General features: G+C 39.3%; 1 protein-coding gene across 7 annotated transcripts in view; it reads right to left on the minus strand.

The window, feature by feature from the left end:
• Positions 1-22,954, minus strand: part of ANKRD44 (ankyrin repeat domain 44) — a 142,644-nt gene that overhangs the window by 16,747 nt on the left and 102,943 nt on the right. For 3 of the 7 annotated variants that reach the window (XM_068686581.1, XM_068686579.1, XM_068686574.1), the window contains exons 15-19: positions 20,197-20,280; positions 19,066-19,177; positions 12,881-12,907; positions 6,438-6,509; positions 3,624-3,825 (exon numbers count right to left, since the gene is read on the minus strand). In XM_068686581.1, the coding sequence (XP_068542682.1) occupies positions 3,624-3,825; positions 6,438-6,509; positions 12,881-12,907; positions 19,066-19,177; positions 20,197-20,280 (497 nt within the window). The remainder of the gene's footprint in view (positions 1-3,623; positions 3,826-6,437; positions 6,510-12,880; positions 12,908-19,065; positions 19,178-20,196; positions 20,281-22,954) is intronic. The other 4 variants (XM_068686580.1, XM_068686578.1, XM_068686575.1 and 1 more) reach the window with 3 other exon arrangements.

The raw sequence follows: 22,954 nt of genomic DNA on the forward strand, positions 1-22,954 counted from the left end.
TTTGTATTCCAGGAAGCACCACGTTACTTTGACATTTTGCACTCCAGCAACCTCCAGGCTGACTCAGCTGTGCTGAGCCCCACAGCAGGCGGTGGGGAAGCCACGAGGAGAGCGCCATCACAGCCTCTACAACACAGCCAGCAGGTACTGCATCTCCACTTGTTCTCTCAGACTCAAACTTCTCAGGAAATGCTTGTTCCTACTCAAGCCCGTCAGTCATGTCCTCCCAGTCCCCTGGGCACTGACCAAGATCTCTCTAGTCTCCAAGTCAATCCTGGCAGGACCAGATGCTGTAAACCAATCTGTGTGTCAGCTGGCTTAAAGGCTTCGCTCACAGGAGGAACAGAAATTTCATACTTAAAAAAATAAATAAAAAACAAATCCCTATACTCAGTAGATAGAGATTGTGTTTTTATTACAGCAAGTCATGCATTCACACTGCCCACACCCTGTAGGCTGAGGCAGAAACCTTGGGCACCACCTGTGTCACATCATCCTGGCAGAGAAATGGGTGCACATCATCATATTTAAATCACTCATCCAAGAATAATCTCAGTTGCTCTACCCAGAAAAAATAAAAGATGCTTTTAGTTATTTACCACTAGATAATGACATATATATAACATGTAAGCACTTCTGCAGGGCTGATGAGTCAATGACTTGTGGGGAAAAAAGAAAAAAAAAAACAGTTCTTTCTGCCAGCAGAAGGAAGAGAAATCCTAGCTTGTTCACACTGATGTCTGAAGAGGATTCTGGTAAATCAGTTTTAGAATAGATGCTCCCAGAAAGTATTCAGAGCGGACACAGCGACTGCTAAACATTACAGACCCTGCAGGGAATATGAGCTTTGCCAACAGAGCTACAATGCTACCCTAGGGAAACATTTCCAATGGATTCCCCAAGCCAGACAGAGGAAAGATTGGTGGTAATAAAATTATATAGGCAACATACAATTTAGGCTAAGGAAATTCTCCGTGTTCTGAGGTCAAAGAAAGCCTGTTCCCTGAGGGGAACATACAAAAATAAATAAATAAATAGATAAATAAATAATAAATAAATAAATAAATAAGAATACTTCATTAGGTGAATTATTTCTCTACTAAAGTTACAAATCCCTTTACTGAACAGAGCTCTGCAGAATCCTGTAATCCAATCCACCAGTTCAAGTCTCCTTAACTGCTCTGCTCAGCAATTCTGCTTGTGCAATCAGCAGGAATGAAGGCGCACACGTTTAAGGGGATGGGCACACACGCCTTCTTGTTTGTTCCACTGAACAGTAAATGCATGCAAGTATTCACTTTTATGCATGCATATGCATCCTGTCACTCAAAGGATTAATTCAGCAAGAATTCTGTTAGATTTCTCAAAATATGCCAGATTTCCTCTTACGCTTGCATTGCAAATAAAAAATGTTGAATAGTGCAGTGGAACCATGCAGGGTTTCCGATAGGTGGCATCATTCTTTGCTAAAACGCCCCTAAACAAAATGTTACGAAACAGCGTAACAAAAATCATCAGACTTCAAGTAGCTTTTTGTAATAGCTGGAGATGGAAGCTTTACTACTTCAGGATTTCCACAGAATTCTGCACAGCTGTTGAGTGCAAGGTCGTAAACAGTGTCTGATTGGATATTTACCCAAAATTTTCATTATTTTGCATTCTTACTTTGCATTCAAAAGCCTCCAAATTCATGACAGCGATAAACGTTATTTTCTAAGACTTCAAATACTCAATTTTTCTGTGTAGTATTTTCCTTTCTGCTTAGGGTACATGTTCTCCATTTCTTTATTATTGCTATGGGTAGGGTTTTCCTGCTTCTTGCCTTTTCTCTCTCTTTTTTTTTTTTATATATAAATTTAGCTTATTTGTTTTACTGAAGATTTGAAGAAAATTCTGCTCGAATCCCTGAATTTTTTTTTTTTTTTAATTTTGTGAAACAACAACAACAAAGTCACAGACTAGAGAAGTCTACAATTGATCTTCCTGCTGTTTCTACATGGAAGGCACTCACACTTCAGTGATGAGGGCAATTTAAAAAATGAACTAAAATAGAAATAAAAACACAATCTGAATTTGTATGAAGGTAAGAAACGTGTCTACTTAAAATAACCCTCTATTCAATAAACCTACTCAACTCTATTTAACAAATCTGGTCAACAAATCCATATTTTGAGTGGGAGCTGCTAACGAGAATATGGCTTTGTAAGCATTTAGCTTTTTCAGTAATGCAGAATACTCGAAGTTCAGCTGGGACAAGAAATCCATGCAACTATAACCAAAATTTTAAATAAATGCAAAATCATTGCTAGCAGCGATGACATGCCAAAGTCACAGCTTGTTCATGAGACCCCCAGCTAGGTTTGAAGTGGCTATAGAAAAGTTCTTGACCAACGCAACTGCACTTCTGTTGCAGCACTGATATTGACTTAAATTAATTAAACCAACAGTTTTAATAGGGTGGGATCATCTGGATTTAATATTTTGTGGTTTTATTGCAAACAAATGAACTCCCCCCCCACTGAATTCTGGTCTCAAACTTCTAATTTGTGCACTGTGGCACAACATTTCTATATTATTACTTTATTGTGGGTAGCAATGCACTTGGTTTTATGCAAAGTCTATGGTGGCAGAAGACATTTTTTAGTATGCTATGAAGACTTATTGCAGAATTCTCTTCAATACTGCAGGCAAAATCAATATAGGTCAATTTGACTTTATGCTTCCAGGCTGCACAAACGTGATCACAGAAAGAGATGGTATATATATGTGCATGCATTTTATTCTAAGAAAGATAAAAAATACACAGAAAGACAATTAACATTGTTAACTAAAAAAAAAAAAGTCCAATAAATTATTAATTTTACTTCCCACTAGAGGTCACTACTATGTTGTACAGAGTTCCTCAACAGTCAGAGGAGCAATATTCCCTTTGGTGCTGCTGTGTATTTAACCAACAGGTACATATTAAATAATAACCTTTAAATAAATGGCAAATTCTACATTTTCAGTTTCCAGTTATTATGCAATGTGTAGTACTCAACACATGGTGAATGGAGCAACTCCTAGCAACAGCAAATTCACAAGCTGGTTTAGGAGAATAACATCTAAAAGAGGGTCAATTTCTGCAGAGCTGCCACTGTGAAAGGCTGAAGGTTTTGAAAACACAACAATTTAATTGCCACCAGAAGCCTACCTGTATTTTCAACCTTTCTTCCTTAGGAGAAGCAGTAAAACAATCATTATCTCTTCCCCTGGTTTTTTTTGGCTGAAGAACCATTAAGTGAAGGTGTTGTAGAGGAAACATCATACATCATAAAGAGTAGGTGGTAATAGAGAGGTATGGAAAAGCAGAGGTAAGTAGGTAAGGACTGAGCAGTAGTGGTATAGAAAAATATGGTATTCTGTGAAGGAGGACTGATCCATGGGGACAGAGGAGAAAAAACAAGGAAAAGACAGATGAAGAGTTAACTGCTGGGCCTCGGCAAACAAGAAGCAGTCCTCAATATACGTCAAAATCTCTTTCTTCTTAGAAGAAATATGCATTGGAAATAGTAGGTGAGTAAAGTTAACAACATATGTGTTACAGGGTTCGTACCACAAGCGTAGCATAAGTGCATACTCACCTGAAGCGTGCAGTGGGGTCCTTTTGGTGACGTTGTCTTTTACAGTGACCGAAGCACCCTGGCTGATGAGAGCTTCCACGCACTCTGCATGCCCTTTAAATGCAGCCAGGTCCAAAGCAGTGCGTCCCTTCTCATCCTTGATATCCAGATCTACCAGGGACTGGAGGAGTACCTCCAAGGCTTGGTGATGACCATTATAGGCCTAGAAATACAAAATGAGTCATGTGAAGAACACAACTCTCGCCTCTCAAAGACTTTCACATAAAACACGGATAAGATGTGCCATTGTTGGTCTCCCAAACACAGTAGAAATTATAGTTTTCTTGACTCCTTATGACTCTTCAGCTTGAAAGGGCTTTTCCAAATTACATTGTGGATGATACAAGTAGCTACAACACTCAAAAATTCCTGGTTTTCATGGAGCGAAATTATGCTTATTGATTTGCTCTGACCTTCTAATACAACCCAAGGTGAGGAATTTCAGGCAATAATTCATCAATTCAGTACAGACTAAATTTCATTTAACCTTGTAGGGACTGCTCTCCTCTACTGGCTGTTAGACTCACACAGAAGATCTTTTATTTACACATGAACATAGAACTAGTGTTAATAGAGTTGAAGCACTTAATGACAACAGAAGAGAAATACTAACACAAAATTAACAACCAGCCACCAAACTTCCAGGTTAAGTACTGGTGGTAGTAGCTTGCTTCTAGTGACCATTCTCTAAAGTTTAAAAGAACAGAACAGAGTAGGAACCAAACAGTTAGACCCTGTTAGACCAAGAAAGCTACTTAATAAAAGTAAAAAGGCAAAGGCAGAAAAAGCAGAGGAAGGTGAGGGCACAGAGAACTCATATCCCAGAAAACACTCTGATGCAATTGTTAGATTTTCTTCTCTATTACAGTTTTACTTAGAGAACAACCAGCTATAACCTGAACTTTGACACAATATGAGTGCCTATCTTGAAGGTGCCAAGCAGACAGTAAACCCCCATCATCTCCTTGAAAGGATAAAGTTGATTTCTTTGTTTGTTTCCTTTTGGTTTGCCTGACAGTCACTTACTTAGCCATGACCCTAACCAGGCACTATAGCCTCAGAGAATGGCAGATCGGTATTTCATTAGCTGCTAGTTCACCCCTTTGTTTCTAATTCTTAACTATTTCTATTCTATTGTCAAATATCTGGAAGCAGAGGCCATGGCCACTGCTCCATATCAGCTGTTTAACAGGTCTCTGTGTTTTGGTTCTGGACCACCGGGTAGAGACATTCAGTGACACTGATGTATTTGTGGAAGGATAGCCACAGGCACCCCAATAAATGGGAGGCCTTGAAACAAATGTCAAAGATACTTCTGGATACCTGCAGTTAAAGTGTGAGAAATTGTAATGTTTTATGTAAGTTTTTTTTTTTTTTTTTTTTAAATTTATTGTGTTTTGGGGGCATCTTGGGTAAATGGACTACTGTTAAACAGCAACCAATACAATAGGGAGAGACACTGGCAGCTTCCTTGCAAGGATTCTTTCCAAGAAAGACTGGAGAGGAAATGAGCTTGCTGTCTGGCCAGCTGCAGGTCAAGTCCTTTCCCTGCACAAGAATTTGTGTTGATGACAGTACAGGTTGTAACCCCTACTTTATCTTGGGACAATCTTCTTCCCAAAGTAGTCAAATTGCAGAGGAAAAGAACTGAGGGTGAGAATTGTTCAGTGGCAAACTTGGTCCTTTTAACCAAACTGTTCCAGCTCTAGTTCCCTCAGATTATGTGTGGATAATTCAAATGCCAGGTTGGAGCTGTTATGACTGACTGGGAAACAGAGATATGATCACTATAGAACTAAAATTTGATCCTGTTTTCTACACAGCAGCTTCATGGTGAGGTTGGATATTCAGTGAAGTGCCAGTTTGTGTAAGACATGTGAGGACAGGCTGAGAGAAGTGGGACTGTTCAGCTTCAAAAAGAAAAGGTTCAGAAAGGTTCAAAAAGACAGAAACAAATTCTTCTCAGTGGTGCCCAGTGACAGGACACGAGGCAATGGGCACAAATTTAAACACTGAAAATACCATTTAAATGCAAGAAAAAACGTTTTTGTCATGGGGATGGTCAAGCACTGAAACAGATTGCCAGCAGAAGCCATGAACTGTTTGTGCTTGGAGATTTTCAAAACGTAATGGGGCACAGACCTTGAGAAAACCACCTCTAACTGAACCTGCTCTGATCACGGAGTAGATGATTTCCAGAGGTCCCAGCTGACCTACACTATTCTGTGATTCTGTGCAAGAAGACTCTGGGAAGAGGGCTGATGAATCTTGAATCTCAGGCTCTTGGGAAAAGGAAGCTATTGTGATCTCTGAGCCACAGGTGCTGGATACCCTTTTGTCAGCACAGTGACTACTGCATACTCCCAGGGCACTTCTGGGGTTTAAGCATGTGTGACCAGTTTTTACACTCTGCATCTCTCCAAGAGATTATCAAGAGCAACCCATTCCATTGTCAAAGCCATGGGCTCAAGCTCCAGTTTCAAATTTATGAGCTAGTTATAAAGAAAAGTTGTGACTTGCCATTTAATTTCTTTACGGTTTGTTTCTTCTTCTACAGTCTACCTGAGTATTACAGTCAATAAAAGCAAAGAGCTTCAACTGCCAGAAACTTAATTAACAATTCCAGCCCAGAACCTGGTTTTGTTACATGTAGGCCTACACATCTCTTTACAGCTGTTTCAATATCAAGTCTATGATTAAACCTGCTTCAAAGACAGAGGTTAAGGAGTTATTCTAGGAGATGATGATCAAACATGTTACACGTCTCATACTTACAGCTAAATGCAAAGGACTTTTCGTAGCTGCAGAATCTGATTCCTCAAACATATTGTTGGTTTTTTCCAGAAGCTGAAAATAGGGGGAAAAAAAGTCTTAAAACATCTTTGCAAAACTTAGGATAAGGTCTTATGAACTATAAATCAGTAGACAAAGATACTTATTTTTCCACAGACATCTGCATTGAATATTGAAGGACAGTGCGAAATAAATACCTCACAGCACTTCCTTTATGTATTCTCAAGTCTGTTTTCCCTGTGGGATCAAGTTATAAAACTAATTTGAAAGCTTGTCATGAACATCCTCATCCTGATTAATGAGTTTCCCTGTAATCATAGAGACTGCTTGTGTGAGAACAGAACAGGCAAAAGGAAGAATTTGTGGAGTAGAGCCCTGTGGTGGTGGTACCGTGCTGGGCAGCTGAACACCACCACCGCTCTCACTCCCCCCCTCCCTAGATGAGGAGGAGGAGAAGTAAAGGAAAGAACAACTCACGGGTTGAGATAAGGATAATTTAATTAAAGGGAAAAAATTATTGAGGAAAGATTATTATTAACTAAACAATTTAACTAAAGGAAAAGGGAAACGGGAGGGGGAAAGGGAAAGAAACAAAACAAGTAAAGGCTGTGTGGAAGTGCAGGGGAAAGAAATTCCTCTCCACTTCCCACAAATGAGCGATGCCTGACCACATCCTTGCAGCAGGGCCTCAACGCACGCAGCCGGTGTTCGGGAGGAGGCCCAACATTTTCACAATGAGAGCCCATCCCTCCCCTCTTCTTCCTTTTCCCACCTTTTATTGCTGAGTGTGACACCACATGGTACGGAACATCCCTTTGGTTGGTTTAGGTCAGCTGCCCTGGGGATGTTTCTCTTCCCACTTTTTTGCCCACCCGCTAGGAGGGCTGGAGAGAGTCCCGATGCTGTGCCAGCACTGCTCAGCAGCAGACACAACACTGGGGTGATCCCACTGCTGTTCTGGCTCCAAGTGCAGAGCACAGCACTGTGTGGGCTGCTGCAGGGAACGGTAACATCCCAGCCAGACCCAGTACAGTAAGTCAATTTGCACTGGAAAAAGGGATGTTGCATGAATACACAGATAATGCACATGCAAGCCATTTCTGATAGATGGTGGTCTGGATAATTCTGACATATATTATATGGGAACAATTATAACTGTGCTGCTAGTCATTTCGCAGTCATTTTTATAATTTATCAAAGTAGAAGCTGCTTCTACAATCACAGACTCCCAAAACGCAACACATTTGAACACCTTGAACTCCTAAAATGGTTAACATCTAATAAAATGCAACACATTTTTACGATTCTCTTCATGGAAAGGGATCCCAAAGCATCTTAAGGCTTACAAATAGAACACTTCTGCCCAATCACAAGGAGGAACTATGGATTTACTCTGACCAACACCGCATGCCACAACAGCATACGGACCCTGGCAACTTACCTAGCTGAGGTTGCAAAGCAAACGAGACACAATATTGACAAAATATTGGGAATTCAACAGCTTTTAGTAGCACTGCTGGTGTGCAAGACATTTTACTTGATAAGTACTCAAACAGCTAGTCTCCAAAATCCTTTGTAACTGAAAACTAATGTTTTACCAAAAAAAAAAAAAAAAAAACACAAAAAAGTAGCCAGAAACTGTAAAAAGCAAAGAAAAGCATGACAGGTAACTAGAAGTGACTTGTAATGTTTCCAAGGTTTCAAGTCAGGTTTTCACAGTGTTTTTTATAATAGGGTAAACAATTAACTAAAAGCCTGAAAAGGGAACTGGGAGTTTTGGTGCCAATCTGGACTATTCTACAGTATGCCAACATGGAAAACTCTGAAGAGACCAATGAAAGCCTCCAGTTGGCACAGAAATTATCAACCCTACACTGCAAGATGATAGTATGTAATGAATTCATATATACCTAAACTTTTGGTGTAACAAGTCAGTCCTTACCAGACCTAAATCAAAAATAAATTGATCCAAAGTATCACAAATCTCACATTAAACAAGGACATTAATCAGCATCGGGGAGGGGGGTTGGGAAGGAGGGGAGGGAAGGTGGAGGGACAAAATGGAAATTTAAGCAGTAATTTTGTTTATTTGTATATTTTGAGCCTAGTGTCAGGAGTAGGAAAGAAAAGTGTGTTAATGCAAATACTGCTCATAAGCAACTGGGTGTATTTTTTAACAGGTAATACTAATTTTAACACAATTTTACAGCTAAGGAAGAAAAAAAAAAAAGAGTCCCACACCATTTTTGCAGTAGATTTGGGGCAAGGTTAGGGAAACACATTTGGTATTTTGGTATTTTCACATGGAACCACATCCAGTTTAAAACGCTGTTCTTCTCTTTTATTTTAGATGGAAATGGGATGAAGCAGTAACTCTGAACACATGGTCATGAATTCTCAGTTATCACAAACATGCGCTAAAGAGGTAGTAATTATAAGTCTTATAAGATTTTTCTCCAGTAAGTAAACAAACTTTAAAAAAATCCAACCAAAGCCAAGCACTAAGCCTGTTTCCCTGTCGGTTCCATACTGGCCTTTATTCTGAGTCTGTAAGGTCACCACAGAAGACTAATTTAATCACTTGTAATTACATTGATCATCATCTGTTGAAATTCCAGGATCAAAAACTTAATAATTCTCTCTCTGAAACAAGACAGATAACTGCCTTTCGAGTAGATGAAAAAAGGAAAAAAAAAAAAAAAGAAAATTGACAAAATTAAGGCTGTAGAGGAACAAATTGCAGGATTGGAGAGCCCCTCACAAAAGGCATATCGATGGCTTAGAGTTAAAGCAGCTTAGACTGATGCAGACTAAGCTTAATGAGCTTATTACTCACAAGGCTGAGTGTCTCCATCATAAAGTCAAGCACAAACAGGAGCTTGATAGCAAACTTTGTAGCTCCCACATACATAGCCTGACAGAGTGAGAAAAGATCACAGAATCATCTAGGTTGGAAGAGACCTCCAAGATCACCGAGTCCAACCTCTGACCTAACACTAACAGTCCCCACTAAACCATATCCCTAAGCTCTACATCTAAACGTCTTTTAAAGACCTCCAGGGATGGTGACTCCATCACTTCCCTGGGCAGCCTATTATAAGGGAGAGCAAACACATGATTATTATGGACACATAACTAATAATTTTCAAGATGTCTTGTCAGGCACAGCTCACAATTAAAGCTAAGTCATCTGATGGATACACATCACATCACATGCAGGTTACCTGGCAAATCCTCCAGCTTCACCAGTGTTTCCAAGAACACGTTCACACTATATTTCCTATACTTGTTATAAGAGCACATAAAGTGATCCTTACAGCTCATAACGCTTCCAACTTAGGGCACGCTTGTAAGAAACTACCCACAGTTGCACCTGTTATTAAAGAAAGTGAATTTAACACTCAAAACCATTTTCCCTGATGGTCCTGGCATTTTAAATCCCCAGACCCTGCAGAACAACTCCAGTGAGCCTGCTGCCGTGCAATACCTGCCTGCTGCAAGTTGGCCAGTGCACTTCTCTCAAGACCGACAAGTACGGGTGCTTTACTATCAGGTCATTGTTGTGGCTGACTGGAGAAAGTCCAGCACATCTCATGTCTCATTTCTTGCGCCACTGAGATTATGCCCTTTAGCTGATTACATTTTTACGTCTTAATTGTCTGTAGATTTTAAGCAGATGTCAGCACTGGCAGAATTGTTCAGATGCTGCAATCCAAAGCGGTGGGCACTGTCCTCTGGTTAGGTTCTAACTTTTTAAAAGGTAAGGATACCCTTACTCTTTTTTTGCCCTTTGGAAATTCCCAGTACTACCCCGGCACTTCCCATAACAGCACTATTTAATGCTGCATGTAATTATATTGGGAAGTCTTCTTCACATTCAGGAACTTGATGCTTTGGGAGTAAGATGCAGGCAAAGCAAGATAAAACATGTCAATTACTCAGTTCTATTGTTACAAGCTAAGAGCACTACAAGACTGCTATTATCAACTGTCTTCTCTCCCCCAGCTCCATGTGAAGATTAATGACATTTAGTTCTCACAAATTTATTTTATTTGTACAGTAAGGACATTTACAGACATAAGAGGATTTACTGCTTGATTTTACTTTGTGGTTATAATAAAGGATTATAGGGGAGAATATGGTATAGGGTTTTTTGCTTCCTCTATTTTTCTTTTTTATTTTTTTTTACTTAAAGTTGCCAGTTACTGACGCAGGATAGTTTACATAATTGTCCTTATAGACTATAATATATTCTGAAGTTCATCTCTGGAAAAAATAGCTTCATGGAACACCTCTGTAATTTCAAATTGGAATTAGGCAGAAAAGGAGATAATACTTTCATCATGCATAAAAAGTTTAAGCTACATTTTTAAAAGGAAGACGTCAGAAACTACTTCAAACTGTAATGATGGGTGCTATTTTAAACCCTAAAAAGAAAGAGAATGTGATCCTGCACAAAGCACCATGCACCTTCACCTCCAGGCACAACCATCTATGTGCACCACTGGTAGTTATGTCAAAGGTTTGATCTAACCATCACTGACATTAAAGTGACTTTGCACAGAGGGTTTTACCATTTTAGTATGGCTACTTCTACATTCCAGCACATAGAACTCCAGCACTGCTAACTAACTTCAGAGCACCATATTTAGGTGCTACTGATACTAACCGTAAAATGGCAAAACATCAATTAGTAACAGCTTTTAATGTCACTTTCCAAACTGAATAAAAATATATTCTCTAGGATGTCATTTTGAATCTTATCTTTCCTGATCAATTGCAATAGATAACTATCTGTACCCAGGGAAAACAGCAGCAGCTTCTTTTGAATTAAGATTTTTTTTTTCCAGCAAGTACCAAGCTCAAGATCAAAGACTGTCATCAATTGTTTCCAATTAAATAGAAAACAGTATTAAAATTAACCTCTATACCATTTTATACCAGGGAAGCACATTTTTAAATCTCAGATTTTTTTGATTGTGTAATTCAAAGGCGAAATGGTACAACCATATCCTCATGGGAGACAAGCAACTCTAAAAGCTCTCTCCATATTTGTAAAGATAAATGGTCCAATTATTTTAACTTGATCAATTTAAAGCCAATATACTTCCTTAACATAGCCTGATACGTTTTTCCAGAAATCAGACATTCAAAATCCGCCCAACCAGTGTTTACATCAATTTTGCTCCTGTGCACAGATTATGGGTGAAGTTAACAGAAGTACATAGAAGTTTGGCAAGTGTTTAACTAGACTGAGTCTGAAGAAATTTATTAGTCATTGCATGCCCCTTTTTCAGCACAACGCTTACATAACCAGTACCTTACCAGAACAATCACCACCACGCAGACAGAACTTACCTGGCATTTAGGGAAACAAAGTTCAAGCCTTGAAGTATATTTAAACCACAAAATTAAAGCAGACCTCCAGAGCCTAATCTTTCATTGCAGCTCTTCCACTTAATACTAAATCACCTCATATTAAGTCATGTGAGTGCTGTATCAATGCCATACAGTAGATTGTCACCCAGCAACTATTTGTATGAAGCAGGACAGCTCCAAACAAGAGTGAGAGATGCTATCCAGTACCAGCCAACACGTCGCTTACCGAGATGTAGAAATTCAAATTCTTTAATTCTTTATTAATCAGAGCAGAGATCTGAGCCTTCATCTTCCACACTTGAATCACGTATGTCGTGTTTTTTTCTGAACAGAAAGTGATTTTACCTCAGAGGTTCTCTAAAGCCTCATACTTTGGTTTAGGACCCCCTTCCCCAGTGAAAGTTTTGCAAAATTATATACATTTCTGTAAAATGTATAAGGAAAGCTTTTGTTCAGACAAGTTATTCCTTAAAAAAATATATAAAAAATTCCTCTGTAGCTGAAAAATTTGAGCTTTGGTTAAATGTATTAGCAGTCAATTTTGAAAACGTGCTTTTCAAACGTATGTTTTGCTATTTTCTTCTCATTTATGTCTCTATTGTGAAATACATACAAGTGCGTTTTAAAGTCAGACTCACATAAAGATGTTTAATTCAAGTTCCTTCTTTAAATCACTTTGAAAGTGGTCACACAGTTCCAGAAAACAGACAACGTTGGTTCCATTTCACATTACCAAAAGCAAAGCTACTTTAACATCCAGAAAAGTGTCATGCCACTCAGTACGTGCACTTGCCTCATAGCTACTAAGACTGTGGAAAAGCAACAGACTTCTAGCAAAGCTTGAGCCTGTAAGCAACAACAGTGAGGTAATCTACTTAAACCAAAGCAGCATGCATGCAGTTGCTTGAAGTACATGGCATGCCAGTTAGGAATAGTGATTCTTTCTTCTTCAGGCTCTATAAGAGTGAATACAAGCACTTGCAAAATAGTAAGAAGTTTAAATAAAAACCGAATATACAACATGCAATTGTTTTTCAATTACTCACTATATCCAATGGAGTTTTGCTTCCAATCTGATTAAAAACGTCAATTAGAACAGTTAAAGACATACTCAACTATGATGGCAGTCTGCAAGTGTTTGTGGGGTCTGTTTGCTTGTTTTCCTCTTTCTTTGGAATAAATTGTGTTGCAAGCATTGCACGAACAGAATATTTAACCAGGACCTGATCCTCTATGCACCCATCTCTACTCTGTCCACTTATGGTTAAAACGCTCCTGAAGCTATGAGACAACTGCCGCTGTGAATAGCTACCAGTTGCATTACTTCATATGGGAAAAAGGGAAAGAGGAAAATATTCAACAGGAATGTTTACAACCAATCTATTCAATTGACAAAACAGAGATCCAAAATACACACTGTGGGAGCCTTTGCCTAATGAAGTGAGTTTGCTTTTTAAGCCTACAAATACCAATAAACCAGTGCCAGTTTCTTCTTGAAAGTCTGCTCATGCAGGCAAACATCTTCTACTGAATAAAAGAGACTGATTACACTCCCAAAACCCCAGCACCCGCAGCTCTTCCTGAGCTACAGTCTAATGCAATGCCATATGCCCTTGTCATTAGATTCAGTAAATTAGAAAGAGTCACATTCTGCACACGTTTACATGTAAACACCACACACACATACACACTCACAGACAGGTACTTGAGGAACAGCACAAGTCCACAACTCCTTTCCAAACTGAAGGGAAACTGTCCCCTGCAGTTCTGCAATGGCCTTGTTACTCTCTGTCAGAAGACAGCAGATGTTAGTGCTTTGCTTCTCCCCGCCAGGAAAAAAAATAAAAACACAACAACAACAAAAAAATGACCAAATCTGTCAGAGACAGAAAAGCCCTCAGACATGCTAGGCAATACTCTTTTCCTACAAGCCAAAGTGCCAGCAGGGTGCCAAAGCAAATGGTGAATTCCTGTACTCCCACAGAGTTCACAAGCAGCATTAGCATCCTTGAATCCCTTTTTAGGATCAAAATTATATAGTTTTGAAAAAAAAAAAAAAAAGCCAATAAGCTAACATATATCAGCATACCTAGCATATATTTACTCCTATTGATAGTTTAATTTGTGGGTACATATTGAAAAAATACTGAAATCAAAACTTAAGTAACTAAATCAATCTACCATGATCTGGGGATTCTAGGACTAAGAGAGAAATTCGAAGGTTTGTTAAGGTTATTTTCAAAGGATTATGTTCTTAAGTTCTTTTCTTCTTTTGCATTCTCCTTTTAGATCCACTAGAGTTAATGATTTCGAGCTTCCTCTGCTAAGAAAAAAAACATAAGGATGGGTGTTTACAGCCAATGAGTTTGATAGAAAGGGTCTCTGGTTCTGGCGCACTGAGAGCTGCATGCACAACCACCAAGCCTCAAATGCCAGCAGCTCCAGTCAGCTCCAACTGGTGCTTGATAAAGGCTCATTCCTTAAAGGAGTGTCCAAATATATGTGTATGGTTTTCAGAATTCTGCACCTGTGGAGTCTATTTATTTAGATAATTGTTCTGTGTATTTTTGGAGTTTTGTTGGTGCTTTCTTTATGAAAATAAGCATCTGAATTCCTAACTGTAGCAACTAACTTGAGAAAAAAAATAAAACTTCTGTGCTGTACATGAAATAACAGCTCGGATATTCAGAGCTGACACACACGAAAAGCCATCACAGAGTTCGTTATGCAGTCATTCACCACACGAAATGCAATCACTGCTGCTTTCAGACAAAATGCTGCCCTTTCAGAAGGATGGAGCCAAGGAGACTGTGAGATATTCACACAGGAGAAAATCCAGAACATAGCCCCTAAATGAATAGATTCAGGCCATGAAGTGGCCCAGGGGCTGCAGCTGCACAAGTGTCTGAGCCAGATCCTCATGTGGCAAAAGGCTATTTAATGCTTACCCCAACCACACTTGTGATTCACTCCCCACTCATTACCAGCGTCCTGCTCTCAGATGGATAAATGAACAAATTCTCGTTGATAAGAGATGCATGTAGTCAGTAGTAGCTACACGAAATACCTAAGGGGTCCGAGATTTCTACTTCCCAGGTTAAGGAGCAAGCATTTGAAGGCACAGATTGCTTTTTTTCCCCACTGGCAACAGCTGATCTAATAAAAGGTGTCTTCTTGCTCTTCAAACTTCACAGCATAGTTGTGAGGGCCTGTTACCAGGAAATCTTCCTGGTGCACGCAGATCTTCAGGTTACCTGCTTCAGTCAGACACACAGACCAAGATTTGCCTTTCAGACATGATTTTCCATTAAACCATGCTCTCCTCCCATTCTCAAGTGAATTAGCCCCTGTGGCAGTTCAATATCTGTTAGGCAAAAAGTGAATTTCATTTGCTAATGTAGCTTTGCTAAAAAGAAGAGCAGATTAAAAGAAAAATAACCATCAATTCTTACAGTCAGAGAAGAGATTTCACCACAGAAGAAAGACACTTAATTCTGTTTGCCCTGACATAGCACAGGAATATATTTTTTACCAGCGCAAAGTGCCTGACTGGCCCTCCAGACTGCAGTTTAATGTGAAATTACAATTTACATTTCACTCTTTCCACACCAACAGGGATTTTGTGATAAGAGATTGTTTCAATGAAACATACACTCCCCCCCCCCCCCAAACTACTGCAGTCTGGTGATGTGATCAACTCTAACATACCAGACAGCAACTTTGACCAATATCCCTGACTACCGAGCACCCAAGAAGTCAGTCCCAATCTAAAGAAACATGAGGTTATATTTTAGAAGCACGAAAACAGATGAGAGAGACTGAGTTTTACTGGCTCACAAGCACACATGCCCACCACTCAGCCTTTAGGAATGGCTTGTTACAGATGGAGAAAGAATTCAAGAATCTACTTCCGTTCTTCTCTTTTTAGCAACATCAGGTCATTCATTGCAGAGCAGCTGCCCCACTAACATCCCAGACAACCCAAAGCTCCTCAAGAAAACCGCTTCTGGCACCGGGCTCTGTGGTTGAACACACAAACCTTACTTCTTTGGGTCAAAGGATATGGCCTTTTCACTCTTGATCCTTATTTCTCCTAATACCTCTGCTCTCCCCACAAAGAAATTTACCTAAATTCCTCCCAAAATATTGGTATCACAGAAACCACAATTTTCTGTAGGTAAACCAGAATTTCCCAAACTGTACTCAAAGGTGCAAATATTTTGTCATGCTAGGAAGTTATGGTGCTTAAAGCACAGATCAGATCCTTAGCTAAGGAAACTCCACTAGAGACTTCTTCAGATATTTTTTTTGTGATCAATTATTTAAGTTAATTTAGGTACCTGTTATAAAAACCAGAAGGTCAGGAGAAAAAAAAATTAGTCTTACCAGCTCTTTGATACATTTGACATGTCCTAGAACACTGAAAAATTCATTAACATTTTGCTGTAGTTCAGTATCGTGCATATACAGAAGTACTAGTAACCATTACTCATAAAAATCAAACTCAGTGTTGCATCCACTTTGCCTTAGTTTTGATCAGAATTAAAGCTCCATATTTTAAATGTTCTTCTTCCCGTAACAGTTCTATGCACACATAGAACACTCTTGTGGAACAAGGTAAGATAATTCTTAGATATTTTTGACTACAAGTTGCCAGTAATAAATTAAAAAACGTTTATCCAAGTGATAAAACAGTAAAATAAGTTCATTTGACAGTGAAAAACATGTTTTTATTTCAGTAATCCTACGTGAAAAATCTCTTCTTCAGGGTAGAAGAGATTGGAAATATTTCAAAAGGCGTATTCCATAGGACAGAGTTCCTGTGATACAGATTAGTGGTTCAAAGTTAGCACTTGGACACCAATTTATCTGTTACTGAATGTGTGAAGTCGAAACAAAAAATCTGTCTGCCTATCTACAGACATATTTACACTGGAATTAGTGTTGCTGGGCTACCACTGTTCCTTGAGCAAGAACACCTGAAAATATGCTCAAAGCAAAATTACCTTTTGAGGCTGGTCCCAGCTTTTTTGCCACTGTGGATAAAAGCAATGAGGGGAAGAAAAAAAATCAATGTAAATGTGATGTCTGTATCAATTAGTTAGTCACTGTTACCAAATATAAATAAATACTAAACTTGGGACTTGGTAACTCCCTAGATCTAAGGGACAAATGCTCATTGAGCAAAAACAGAGTCAGCTACTCTGACAGTGGGTGCAAAGATGAGTCTTGGTCCTGCTGCTGATCAAGCACAAATACTTTTTGATACATCTAGCTTTTGTATTCCAGAGAGACAATGAGCTGCCTATCAAACCCTAAATACCAATGGCAAAATCATAATCCCGATGGACCCCATGGTCCTCAGGTATACAAGCTAGTACACAAAGTGGTCCTTTGCAGACAAAAAGCTAAAATCCCTAGCAATGTTCTTTCACACAGAAACACAAAACAGCTGTATGGCTCTAGCTCTGTAAATGATGCTTTCATTTTTAATACTGCAGCCATAGTCTCAACTATGGGAGGATTAACATGGAAAAACACTGAATTTCTCTGTCCAAATATAGAGCACTTGCTGCATTGCTGCCTCTCACCCACAGTTTGCACGTCACCCTTCAAAATTAAAGAAAAACCCAACACCTCTGATACATCCTGCACTCCTAGTTCTTCCTTTTGTCTAGCATGCCTAAGTAACACTGGAGCTTGATAGCAGGTTATTGCCTATAACAGATATGTTGTGAGAAAACATGCCCAGGAGCAAGCATAAGAAAAGAGAGGAGACCTTGCTCTGTGCCTGCTCTGCACCCAGCAGCACACAGGGACTATGATCCGAAGGCTGAAAGACACTGTTAGAGAGAGCTCTGCTCACACAAGTCATGCAAGAATCTGGTGATAAGACACGGGTAAGGCTGTGATACACATTGCTGTGGGCATACAAGCATAGGCTTGCACACTGCACAGAGAAGACTATATATACATCCTTCAAATGCCGGGAGCATTTGCTTTTGTTCCAAATCCACAGCAGGCACAGCAGAGTATTGCTCCGTCCCCATGGGCAGAATCACGTGAGAGGAGATGGCTCTAAACAAGGAAAGGCCAAATGGCTGCCACAAGCGAAAAAGCAGCTGTGATACCCTAAGTGCCCTAAATATATTTGTGCACACAGGTGGGAGCTCAAAAGGCTTAGCACCCCACCTGCAATTGTGACCCAGGGCTGCCCTGGTGTAACTGCAGGTCAGCCGTTCCTTGCGCTGGTGACCCTGGGGTAGGACAGCTGCAGGATTTCCCCAGAGGTGGCAGTAACTGACAGCACTGATGCATGTGGTATGAAAGCAGCATGTGTCGTACAATAGTCCTTCTCAATAATTAAGTACTTTGGCTCTTTAACAAAGAACGAACCAAGCAACATAAAACAATAAACAGCACACAGTGGTCTTACTAAGGCCTGGATCTCTATATGATTTTCTAATTATAGTTTGTTGTTTTGTTGGTTTTTTTGTTTGTTTGTTTGTTTTTTAAAAAAAAGCAATTAAGAGTTGGATCTCCCTGTATATCAGACAGTTCACTTAAGATCCATTTTCATGACACTTCTATTTGTTTATTTATTTACAGCCATCAAACTCCTATAAGTCCACACAATAAATCTCCCAAATTTTTGGCTTCTTATGAGATGCAATTTCTGACTGATGCAACAACAATGAAAATACAACAACTAAAAAGCAGACACATGGCATACAAGGTTGATGATGGTTCCTTTAACAATGCTGCTATTATTTCTTTACAGGTTAAAAGGCATTGCAGGTATGAAGCTAACAAAAGCTATTTACTCTCTCAGTCTGCAAGTCTGATAATGTGGCAGCTACGGAGGACACACAGCATCATGCAGTGGGAACTATCCCATATTAATGGCACATACACCAGGAACATTTTGACCACAGTTAAAAGTAATTTGAGCTCCACTCAAAGACAACATTTAAGCACCAGCTTGTTGAACAAGGACTGGATTATCAAGATGATCATGTTTTTAAGATGCACCTGGTTGCATAGATTTGAGTTTATTGCACCTTCCTGAGTTTATTGCAGGTTTTCACAGCATTGTAAATATCTAAGAAACTCAAATTGTAACCTTTGGGGCTGTTCACAATACTAGCATATAGGACCTCCCCCACACACACATGTATGTTTATATATATATATCAGCAGATAGAGATCTCTGAACTGTGTGAGCACTCACCAGTTCCAAACACTGCCGGTGCCCATATGCAGCAGCGTAATGCACAGTGTTGTACCCCTCTTTGTCTTGGATGGATGGATTGGCATCGTTCTGTAGAAGGAACTCCAGACACCTGTGAACAATTCATGAGTTTAACTCACTCTGTTTAACAGACTTAGCCCTCACTACAGCCAGGAGTGGCACTGCAGACAGGCAGTCAGGCAGTTAATTCTGTGTTTTGAACCGCACTTCAAATCATTTGCAGGTTGCCTTCCTCTTCACCACATTCACCAGTTTTTTAACCAGAAAATCCCCACTCATTTTTGAGTGGGGATTTAAAACAATCATAAAAACAATTCATTAAAAACCATCTTAAACCCAACCTTTGCTGCTATTCTAGGTTCCAAATTGGTCTTCTATTACAAAGCCTGAAAGTCACAATCCTGTACCATAATGTAAACAATTAAGTTGGAAGAGCTAGAACTGCTGCTATTTTATGCAAAATCTCACAGACCACAGCATTGGCCTGCAGCTATACACTATGGCAAGCTGAAAAATTGGACTTTGCTGAGTTACTTTCCTGGTATGTATGTATATTAATGTATTTTCCTCTTTGTTAGCATTTTTAAATTGTGTTTTTCAAAGGATCCTGTACGTTCTTCATAGCTCTTAACATTTTTTCTTATTCCATCAAGATGTTATCATTTTGTTGCTATTACTTTCTTGTAATCTGTATTGAATATATGGCTGCCATATGAAAAAGGGTATTTTTTAAAAAAATCAATATGCAGCTAGGTGAAAATGTTAATCCAAGCAAATAAATTGAAGAAGCCATTGATTGACTTCTCTTTGCAACACACACTCTCAGTGCAAAGCATTAAAATAAGGCAATGCATGGTGCTAAAGAATTATTAAATTACTGAAGCAGTGCATTTTCAATTAAAAAAGAGCAACAAGCACAGAAGCAGAAATATTAGGGAATATGCACACAGAGGAAAGCAGAGAGCTTTTTTCTTTAGGTTAGCCCTCATTAAAGCCAAGCATTTTGTTTAGCAGAGCAATGAAAGAGCAGAAGCAGAGTGTAAACTGCAGTGCAAAGCAGTGGCTTTCTCCAGAAGCAAAGTTTAACTTCTTTATTGACACCAAACTTACAACGCAGCTTCTTTTTCCTTCATCTCACTGGCTCTTTCAAGTTCTTCAGCATTTTCATGGGAGTTACCTAAAATATTCTTTCTTCTTAGCATAAACAACAGAAAAATGCAGCTTATTTTCAAAATATGAATGATCTTGATGCAGTCTGCCACCCATCCCCAATCTCCTCTGCAAGGAGTTGACCTTCTCCAGCCAACAGTAAAAATAAATAAATAAATAAATAAGTTTATGTAAATTTAATGAGCATGCTACATGGGTCTGCAGCAAGCAATGGAGACAACTACAACATGGCAGTTTATCATCCTGCCAATCAATGCAAAAAGAAAAAAAAAAGAAAAGAAAAAGAAAGAAAATTCTGGTTTCTATCAGAAACGGTTTGCTCATTACTGTCCAGAATCCTTCCATATCTCCTACAGCAATGTTGTGTGTTCTGTTCTGTTCCCATTGCAGAGAGGAATTCAGGATTACTACAGCTTGCTGCTTCCTACAATGACTTGCTAGTAACATCAAAGATTCAGAGCCCTTTAGGTACTTTCGGTACTAATACTGAAGTAGTCTATCTTGAATATGCTTTAGCTGCATTGCTGACTCTCCTCACTTTCTGTGAAATATCTTGGCAACACCGTGAGATGTTACCTCAGATTCTCAAATGCCTGGTCAGATTCTTTAGATTCTTCTAAGAGCTCAGCATGTCTTCACACTCCTGCACACCTGGATCATTTGTGGCATCTCTGCTGCCCGGTCAAATGGATGAAGATTGTGATTTGTGACCTTACAGTCAGATTGTGATTATGAATTTGCTTGGCCACCAAGACCAACACATGCTTCCAAACTTCAGTGAACAGGGCAGATCAGTACCTTGAAAGGCCTGTAAGGAGGACTGTTTGCTAACTTCAATCCCTATGTAAAACACATGTTCCAAATTGGATTCTGCACAACGCAAAACAGTACATTCTTTCCTTATCATGCTATTTTCCATTCCTATTATTGAGATTTTATATTCTTCCTGTGGGTGCTAACAGTAATGGATTGTTCCACAAATGCAGGGTCTGTCTGATGGGCACTGACTCAAGAAAACTTATTTATCAGTTAAAAAAAACCTCCTCTGAATGTTAACACTCTAAGCTCATGGATAGTCCTCGTGTGTTGTGTTGAATAAAGACAGTTGGTCAAAGCTCAGAAAAGCCCTAGGAGACACCTGTGTACTGACCAGTATTTCAAACATCTCATGTAACAAATGAAAGCCCTGTATGCATCTGCTTTCTGTCACTAAAAATCAGTGAGATCCTGATATAGGATTCCCTGAACGGAATAAGCCATGATCTGGCAAAACAACACATAATCAGAAACTTGAATAATCTGTTTAAGGAAAATGCTTTTGTGATTTCCACTGCAGAAGGGGTAATTTTTTGAAGTCCATGAATAAAAAGAGTTACCAGAATAGCTGAAACCGTACAACTACCTTGCTGCACCAAGACTTCTATCTGCTCATTAACTGCCCATGCTCAAAGTTAAATGATGTTGAATATTCTTTGGACTAACACTGTCTGACTTAAGGAGATCTTTGTCAATTAGAAGAAAAAAACCCCTGTCCTATAAAATGATGGACTGCAAACAACATTTCATCTATGTAACAAGACTTCTACATCTCAAACTGGAAAATTTAATAAGACAACATCACCACATCAGAATCAATTTATGTTTGGATTATGAGGGCAAATAAAGGTCACATATTCCGGCCAATGTTCAGAATGTGGTTAAATTACGTTTTTATTTTATTTTTTCCGTTACCAATAGAAGTAGCTACATCCTTAAGTTAACCAAGAGCTTGTTTACATGCAGGAGCATCACCTATAAAAAGTCAGAAGCTGAAAAACATACACTGAATTGCAATTCTCAACGTCCTGAGTAAGACCTCACCCTAGCAAGACAGATTTAGAAACAATCGGTGCTGAAAGCTTTCATGTAAGACTACTCTGCTTGTAATGTCAAGAACGGTCCTTTGAAGAGCCTGCTGCCTTCTTCCCAGCACTGTTCAGGTTTCAGGTTGATAGGGAAGACATTTTCAATATCAGTATTGTCATGGCAAATGAAGCAAATGACAAGGAAGCTATTGATGCTCCTATATGGTATCCAAACCTCTACCACAAGGTTAAGGAGAAGTCTGAAGTGGCTCTGAGGTGGTATTCTATTGTGAATGTACCACACTTTTTTTTTCCCCTTTAACTCAGACCTCTGCATATTAGCAACCAAAAAATAGTTCCTTAGCGTCTGAAGGAAAGAGGTAGATAAGCATGGGATAGCCTAAAATAAGTAGAGGTCACTAACAATTTTAAGAAAGCGCTAACAGGATAATTGGGCTTGTTTTATACGGTATATTATTGGGAAGAGATTATGAGAACATGCAGCTAACTGGGAATCAGAAACTGCATTCGGTAACCACAGGATTTTTATGTTTTGCAGTTGTTTTCCCCCTTCCAAACTTTTCTCAAAAGAACAGCTTTGCATTCTGCCAAAGGATGTTCCCCAGGCCTCTCTCCTCTTAGTCTCTAAAGAGCAGCCTATTTGGAGAGGGTGAATGTTTTTAGCAACTCTGACAGTGGAGAGACTGACGGGTAGGAGCTATCCCATCTTTGCCAAGAAGTCTGTCAGAATGGCCAGATGTTTGTCACTGCAGTATATCTGGGAAAACCTCTCCTACTGCTGCCCCTTCTCCCACCCCTTCTGATGGTCTTGCAGAGCAGATATGGAAAACTCT

The sequence above is a fragment of the Anas acuta genome, chromosome 6 (assembly GCF_963932015.1).
Source record: "Anas acuta chromosome 6, bAnaAcu1.1, whole genome shotgun sequence".
Classification (NCBI taxonomy): Eukaryota; Metazoa; Chordata; class Aves; order Anseriformes; family Anatidae; genus Anas; species Anas acuta.